General features: G+C 39.0%; 1 protein-coding gene across 1 annotated transcript; it reads left to right on the plus strand.

Moving 5' to 3' along the window:
* Positions 1–343: 343 nt before the first annotated feature.
* Positions 344–8,081, plus strand: LOC136430118 (transmembrane 7 superfamily member 3-like). The gene is made up of 10 exons (XM_066420434.1): positions 344–530; positions 1,088–1,396; positions 2,242–2,531; positions 2,921–3,095; positions 3,354–3,440; positions 3,653–3,733; positions 4,581–4,733; positions 5,200–5,297; positions 5,946–6,108; positions 6,618–8,081. The coding sequence occupies exons 1-10, from the start codon at positions 440–442 to the stop codon at positions 6,854–6,856; spliced, it is 1,686 nt and encodes a 561-aa protein (XP_066276531.1). The 5' UTR covers positions 344–439; the 3' UTR covers positions 6,857–8,081.
* The last annotated feature ends 894 nt before the right edge of the window (positions 8,082–8,975 follow it).

The raw sequence follows: 8,975 nt of genomic DNA on the forward strand, positions 1-8,975 counted from the left end.
ATTTGTTATCATTATTTTTATCTATACAATAAAACAATATTTCAACATAGAAATAACAGAGTAGTAGTAAATATACAAAATTAGATTTTATAAAATACTGGATTGATGTTTGAAGTTGTTACGAACAGTTAATTGATTTCTTCGTCTGAATGTGCGTTTGCCTGCTCACCATTGATAAAGTTGGCATGATTGGAGAGCAAGTTTATTCTTCGAAAGGAAGAAAATAATCTCTGAAAATCGTATTCTGACATTTAGAAATTTTCCATCACGAAATAGCAATGCATTATCATACAAACAGCTGGAAAGAAAGTATCTTATCTCTATAAAGAAAATTACAGAACTCAACCTAAAAGTTCTCAATGGTATCTCCCAACTAAGATGGCTGCCAGAGGAAGTAATATTTTGTTTCGAAGATTTCAGATCATGTAAAGTTTACACCATGGCAGGTTATCCTCGCAAGATGAGTTGGTGGTGTCTCGTGGCTGTTTTCTTTTCAACCCTGATGACGCTAGATGCACGAAATCGAACCGGTAAATGATTTATTAACTGTGCAAATGTCTTGACTTTTGTTGCTGCCTCAAACTCAAAGACATTTCCTAAATGATATCCTTGCTATCTCAGTATCTGTGCACATCACTGTTGACATCTTAACACGATAACAAAATTTACCTCCACAGTCTATATGTTTTCAATTCAAAACTTTGTGTTTCATTAACAGCAAAGGATGAACAGCATCATTTGAATGATATGTAGAAAATCTTGATAGTCGAACATTAATATGCATATTTCAAAGTTATGAGGAGCATGCAAATGACATCAGTGTTTTCAGCCTAGTTTTACGAATTCAGATTCCCAAATCTAGTGTAGTGCGTATAGGAATGTACGCCAACTTATCTACTAGCAAGGTAGAGCATTGCCGGCCTTCCTGAATTTACCCTTAATTGCCTAAGCTCTCTTAAATCTACCGTTAAGCATTGGCCTGTACCCCCCATGCAGATCATCATTGTTGCACATGATAATGTATGCTCAATTAAAGCAGCACTTATCAGCAAATAACCTTATTCCACATTTTCATCTTTTATTTCAGAAATATCGCTATTCAACAACACATGGACCAACTTTACCCTGGGATCAGGCGACACATTAGATGTCACCCTGTCCAACATCAGTGTAAACAGCAGCTTTGCAATGTTGCATGTTCACGCTATACACACGTCCGTGGTGGGGTCACTGGCCCCGGACTACCACACCTACACAAGTGTCAACAGCTCCGATGTGGGCCTGCTGACCCTGCTGGAGAAAGGTCAGAGTTCGGTGACCTGGTTTGTCAATTCTACGCGTAATGAGACGGATGGTACCAAGGTCTGGATGATGGCGCTGGAATATAACGCTTCAGGTAATTACCGACATAAGAAATGGAGGTATAGTTTTTGGCCTGTGTGTGTGTGTGTGTGTACGTTGGTCCATGTGTTGTTGAATAGCGATATTTCTGAAATAAAAGATGAAAATGTGGAATAAGGTTATTTGCTGATAAGTGCTGCTTTAACTGAGCATACATTATCATGTGCAACAATGATGATCTGCATGGGGGGTACTGGCAATACTTAATGGTAGATTTAAGAGAGCTTAGGCAGTTAAGCCAAGCTTAAGGGTAAATTCAGGAAGGCCGGCGAGTTGGTGGTGTCTCGTGGCTGTTTTCTTTTCAACCCTGATGACGCTAGATGCACAAAATCGAACCGGTAAATGATTTATTAACTGTGCAAATGTCTTGACTTTTGTTGCTGCCTCAAACTCAAAGACATTTCCTAAATGATATGTGTGTGTGTATGTGTGTTTTTGTGATTTTGTAGTCAGCATAACTCAAGAACCTACATGTAGGCGTCTTAATGAATTATGATGATATTTGGTGTTTCGATAGGTCTTGTTATTGATATCACTGCACAGTTACTGTGTTTGAGCATGACAAGTCCGCACTCATTTTTATAGCATGGTAATCAAAACTTTCTCAAATAACAAATGGAAATTTCATTTTTGTCTGACTACAAATATGATTATAAGTTGAAAAACATTAGTAAAGCTATTGGTGTTTTTCATATCCTAATTTGTATATAAAAGATAAGCATGGGACCATCATAAATAAGGTAAACTTTCCATATGTCTGAAGAATCTATGAGCTTTGGAGGGCAATATCTATTATGCCCCATGCTGTTAAACATACATAAAGTTTTTGTGTTGTTTTAGATCCCATTCCCGGCGCCTGTAACCAGGAATTCCCCCTCGAGAACGACCCAAACATCCACGTCCACTACAACCTCTACGAGACCATCGTTCAGTTCCAGTTCTCCAACGTCGGTTTCCCGCGCCAGCCCAAGGGCATCCCGGAGTGCGACCAGGGCTCGTCGGGGGACCACCGGCTGAAGTACGATGTGTACCAGTACTACCTGCCCGAACACGACTTCAGCGAGGCCAGTCTGGTCCAGGGGCTGAAGAGGATGACTCACCCGGCAGACATCATTGCTAATGGACATCTGGTGAGAGAGAAATCATTTAAATCATCAGCGCAATGCTTTTTTTTGAGTTTGTGATGGCTAAGCTTAAGGAAGAAAAGATTCTGACATATTTCCAAAATACAGCAGAATGTTTGTTTTGGAGTAAAAATGTATTTCAAAAAAAAAAATCATTGATCTCTTGCTCTTTTATATGGAGCAGCTTCATGCAACTAAAAGAACTATTAGTAAGTACATGTACATTTTTGCGGAACTGCCACAATTTGTTTTGTATCATACGGGAAGAAAACCCTCCTGTACCTTACACATGTAGTGACTTGTGTAAAAAAGATAAGTATGTGATACAATAAGCAAAACATTTTTGGAACATCTTTTGTTTGGTATATCTTTTGTGTCATGTTTTCTTCTATTAGATAAGAACCCTGGACAGCAAGAAGAAACCAAACATGACCCTGGCTTCCTTCAAGGGACAGGGAGTCATCTACAATGTGATTGTACGTGATCCCAAACTGAACACCTCAGCCTCCTACATTCCTGTACACACATACGCCTGCAGCTTTACTGATACCGTGGCTGGCTGTTTCGCAAGTAAGTACCAATATAGGATATTTATGGCGTTCATAACAGCGTCAAATGTTTCCTCCTCTACCCCTCCCCCTCCCTGAAAAATGTTCAAAGTTTGCTTTTCCTGAGGATTTATTCCCTTTCACATTTCAAATCTTTTGAAGGATAGGTGTATCATATTAAGAGAAAATACATAGAATGTACATGTATGTTTGACATTTTGCTAGCCTTCTGTAGCACCTCACAATTAGTTATGTTATTTTTACTATATTTCTTTAATAGATAATGATGTAGCAAAAGCCCTAAGTACCATCGCTGGTGTCATCGGTCTCTTCCTGTGCTTTACTGGACACAGATATTTTAAAACAGGTGGGATTTTTATTGCACCATTATATTGAAATGTACTAGTACATATCAGTGAAGGCTAACATAGTAATGAGTTCTGACTTTCAAATGCTTGACATAGTTAAGAAAGAATTCAAAAGCTGCATTGCTGTAAAATGCAGATGTGTTATAAACGATAAAGACATTTTACGTATTACTGTATAAGAACCATCCTAACTTTTTTTCATGTCCTGCAGAGCTGTTTATATTTGGTTTCCTGGCAACCATGCTGATCACCTTCATCCTCATCTCCATGTACTCAGATGAGAGTCATGCTGGTGAGTCAAGATTTCTCAAAAGATGTTTTGCTGCAGTCGTATAGATAATCCAAGTATTATTTTGTAGAAATCTGTCATGTTTTATCATACGTTGATGAAAGTTAGACATCCAGGTAGTAAGATACGCCAAAAATAATTACTCAAGCAACTGGATAAAGTTTTGAAACAGTCAGACGTTTCAGTCAGTCACTGACGAAAGACAGTGGATGCTGTCTGAAACGTCTGACTGTTTCAAAACTTTATCCAGTTGCTTGAGTAATTATTTTTGGCGCATGTTTTATCATGTTTGTATTTTGAGCCAATTTTTCTGCCAAAAATCACTACATCTTCTTGCACTTAAATTACACTTTGATTGTATTGCATGTCCAAAGACAACAGTTCAATGGCTCGACCCCTGTGCACATGCCAAAAACAGTCTACATCTCCCACATAGTCCGTAGTTGTTAATATTCCATGTTATTTGCCGTACATTGTACCTGATGCAATTGTTGTGCAATAAACTTGACTTGACTTGACTTGACTTGACTTGACTATTTTGTGTTGCACTCTCTGGATCATGTCAAACATTGTGTCTGTTCCTCCTCCCCAGTTCGTGTAGGGATCTCCTGTATGGTAGGATCAGTAGGTGGGATCCTGTGGACCCTGTCAAACATTGTGTCTGTTCCTCCTCCCCAGTTTGTGTAGGGATCTCCTGTATGGTAGGATCAGTAGGTGGGATCCTGTGGACCCTGTCAAACATTGTGTCTGTTCCTCCTCCCCAGTTTGTGTAGGGATCTCCTGTATGGTAGGAGCAGTAGGTGGGATCCTGTGGACCCTGTCAAACATTGTGTCTGTTCTTCCCTCTCAGTTCGTGTAGGCATCTCCTGTATGGTAGGGGCAGTAGGAGGGATCCTGTGGACCCTGTTCTGGTGGAGGTTTGGGCTGGCAGTTCTGAGTGTCCTGCTGGTCGGCCTGGTGCTTGGGTACATGTTTGCCTCCATCATCTTCTTCACACCATTTGGTAAGTCAACGATGGTTAGGAGTTTTCTATATTTCAACCTTTAGCACTTTGGCATTCAATTCCCTATTGGTTACAGTGTTATATTAGGCAGCAGGGAGAAGGTTTACTAGTATATCAATAAGGAAAGTCTCTAGTGTGTTATGCAATTTGCCTGACTAAATCTCGCTCCTAGCTAACCGGTCTATTAATCCCCGGCTACAAGAGATTGTGTAACACAGGCTAGTTAAACAACCCACTTTATAAACACCTGCTTACAATAGAGACTGAAATATGTGTTTTTGTATACACTTAATAAAATTTCATCTGTGTTGGTAGATAAGGACAAATACTTGTGTTGGAAATTGCAGTTTAGCTTTGATACCGAATGAAGTATATACAGTTTATATACTTTTTATCTATATAACATCTGGCCAATTTTAGATATCTTATTGCTACCACTGACAAATCATGTTTTGCACTATTTCAGGGAACCTGAATGTGTGGCTGAATGACTTCAACTATGGCATGTCCTTTGCCTGTGGGATCATGATCATCCCTGTCTTTCTGCTGGCCTTTACAAAAACTGTGAGCAGAACTCTTCTAATCTTTTATGGACAAAGTTTAGCATCACCTGAAATCTTTCAAAGTTGTCAATGGAATACGTGTTGCCAAAAACATAAATGACCAGCTCCTAGCTATGCTGTTAGGCAAAGTTCTGTTAAGATGTGCTGTAGAACTGTGAGGGGGTGGGGAGTTGATGGTACCAGAATGAAAAACAAGAGAGGCAGTAAAACGTATTGCCATGGCGATGATTGAGTGGCTATATGTAAGTGGTGTTTATGATTCACATTTTTAAGCTATGTTTTGACATATTGCAGCTAAGGTGCCAGGCCGCGTGTGAGTAACATTCCAGAAATACCAACCCGGTATAGCTGGGATATATGGAATTCTTTGGAACTAAATACATAATATACCTGTTTGGCGCGCTCCTGAAGCATCGCCAAAAACTGTGAATTACATAAAAGTAGTCAATGGGACATGTGTGATCAACAACATGCAGTGATAGATAAATGTCTAGTTAAGTTAGGGAGTAAACTTTACATGGTATGCATTTCTTCCTTGATGAAAACTCATCCGTAAGAGTTCTTAATTTTTACTGCATGTGATGACTATACCGGTATCACCACCTTCTGCCATTGCCCTCTTATCGACATGTTTCCTTGTTTCCATCAGTTAAGTATCGTGTCCTGTTCCGTGATTGGCTCGTACGCAGTCATCCTGGCGCTGGATGCATACCTGTACACATGCCTGTCTTACATCGCTCTCAATCCTATCAAGAGGGCTGTGGCACAGGACTTCAGGGTAGCTGTCATCAGTGCACCATTCCAGGTCAAAGGTATGGTGCAGTGCTGCCCCCTAGTGGCAAGTAAGGGTAGTGCAACCTTTGAATGAAAAGTACCACATACATCATTTAGCAAGAAATGTGTTGTAGTTGAGCCTCCCACACAAAGACTGCAGTGTTACATGTACACCATATTGATTCGATTATATAGATGACATCCTCCAGGAACCCCAAAACTGATGGGAGCAAAAATTTGGCCCCCAATAAAGTTACCCTCATTATGAAATCTAAGTGGTTAGGATGGTTGAACACATGACTATTGAAATGCACTGGTGTACCGAACAATAGATTCTTCATCTCTGCTCTTTAACATCTCCTTCTTTGACTTTGGAATTGAATTGAATCAGCATGGCCTTACTGGAAAATCAAATCATCGTGATTTAACCACAGCTTGTATTTGTAGTGCAGCACTTCATAATCAGGGAGCCCAGATCCATGTGTGTACTCTACATGCAACCACAAAACCCTCTGGAACATTCATTGATGTTACACAATCCTGACAGATTACGTCCTGGTGGCGCTGTGGGTGCTGTTGAGCATCCTGGGAGCGGTGAGTCAGTTCTACCGGGAGCGCGGGCGCGAGGACTTCCCGCCGTGCCCGTACGAGCTCTACAGGAAGAAACGGCAGGAGTCGCTGCCGCAGCCAAACATCCAGCAGCCAGACCAGCAGGACAGGGAGGAGACAGAGCCACTGCTTAGCAACCAGGAGGCTCCAACATATGTCATCAATCATGTGACATGATGTGATTTACTGTTGACCAATCACAAATTTACAATACAGGGGACCTTTGAAATTGGCATGATGGGAACAATGGACTACATGGTCAAGACCACTTGGACTGTTTTTGTTTTGTTATGACATTTTAAAAAGTCAGTGACTCAACAAATATTGGAGCTTTTTATGAAGATGTAACTGTGCAAAGTAAATATTGTAGTATTTGTAAAGCTGTGCATACCATACAAGGGAACTATATTTATCATGTAATGTTCCTTTGGGGTTTGGCATAAGGCAAGCCACATTTTCACCCCCAAAATCTGACTCCCAGGCCGGACCCTTGCTTAGTTTTCTGAGAAAACAGATTTGAATAGTAGTCATTGGTTGTTTTGAGGTGTAGGGAATGTATGGGTATTTATAGATGTGTTATGTGGTATTGTAGTAGAAAAGACAAGTTATCAATTACAAAGTTGTCTCTAAACCATAAGCGAAATTCTTACAAGTAGCTGAAGGAACAAATTTCTTACAACTGGCTGTAGGAGTCACAGTAATTTTTCTCTAATTCTAAAAATGAGGAAATGGAAAAAAAAAAGTTTTTTACTCAAGTATTGCTTATTTCTTTAATCATTTGTTTTTACATGGTATACAAAGCATAAAGAACAAAGTACCACTTCTCAACTGTGTCTACAATAGTTTGAGGTCAAAAATAGCTTTAGAAGGTATTATGTTCTATATTGACACTATATAGGGCAACAATATAAACTTTGTAGTTCAGAGTATCATATTTTCATCGAATCAATGCTATGCTTTAGTTTTCCTCCATTATTAGTATTTCCCACTGGATTCATGAAAAGGTCTTTTAGACTATACTAAAATGTTTGATATATTTTATACTTAAGACATCATACAAATCAATGAGGAAGGAAAGTCTGTATTTCTGTATGAAAGAGTTTGTTTGAAAGTATTATCTATAAACAGCAGTGAGCTGAGTGTATCTTTATCAGCATTATGTGTGTATGTAGTTTTGACATGAAAACAGCATAGCCTGAAAAACGTTTAGTATACGTGAGTTAGGTATATTTTTATACACCCAAAATACATGCACATTGTATACATTGTGGATACTCTCACAGATCATGTTCTCTGCTACAAAGAATGGAGCCATGTTTATTGTAGCAGATAAGATTTACTATCCCAAAACTTGGACATCATTTGTATGAATATGTATTAAAAGGCAATGGTTTTACTGTCATTTCAGAAAAAAATTACCTTTGTCTTTTTTCTTATTTACAATTTTCGACCCTCTCTATTATATACGAAATGTTACCAGGGTTATATCTAGACAGTTGTGAAATTGGCCATACGTTTATTCTGTTTGACAGAGAAGGTAATTTTACTAACTATGCTTCGAGATCACTCACAATGTGTCTGTTCTGATAATCTTTCTCACTGCAGATTTCATAGTTTACTACATAATATTGTTATCTATTTTGTTATTTATATGCAGTAGGGATGTGTACTTCTGGTATCCATGCAGTACTGGTATATTACTGCGAAAATCATATAGGTACAGGTACCGGAATATCAAATACTGATATTGTACCTGAATAGATTACACTCAAGTGTATAACTTTTTTACTTATTTTGTTACTAAAAACATATTATTCCTACCACAAAATTCAGCAGTGGAAAAGATGAAAACATTGTGTGGTGGTTGAAATCGTCACCATTCTGATTTGAGATCCTCTCAAAAGCATCGTGGTTCTCTGCGTAAGATACCGTAGGGCCCTGTCACACTTGTGCATATATTCAAGTGCGCGTGAGTTGCGCATTAACATTTTTTTTGGTTTAAGTAAGGTTTTCGGGGAAAAGTTGTTTTCTACTTTGACCCACCGTTGTGCAGCATAGTGATCGAACCTAAGAGTCACTTATTCATCTGCAAACTTATTCTAAACCAAAAACATGTTAATACGCAACTCATGCGGACTTGTATATACGCACAAGTGTGACAGGGGCTTTAAGTCTGAAGAAACTGTTAACTTTTTATTTGAATAGTTGAGGTACAGATGAAAGTCCGAATCTGTACCAAGCTAAACCTCTGTACCTGTACTTGATGTTACATTTAGAAACACATCCCTATTGTCCA

The sequence above is a fragment of the Branchiostoma lanceolatum genome, chromosome 3 (genome assembly GCF_035083965.1).
Source record: "Branchiostoma lanceolatum isolate klBraLanc5 chromosome 3, klBraLanc5.hap2, whole genome shotgun sequence".
NCBI lineage: Eukaryota > Metazoa > Chordata > Leptocardii > Amphioxiformes > Branchiostomatidae > Branchiostoma > Branchiostoma lanceolatum.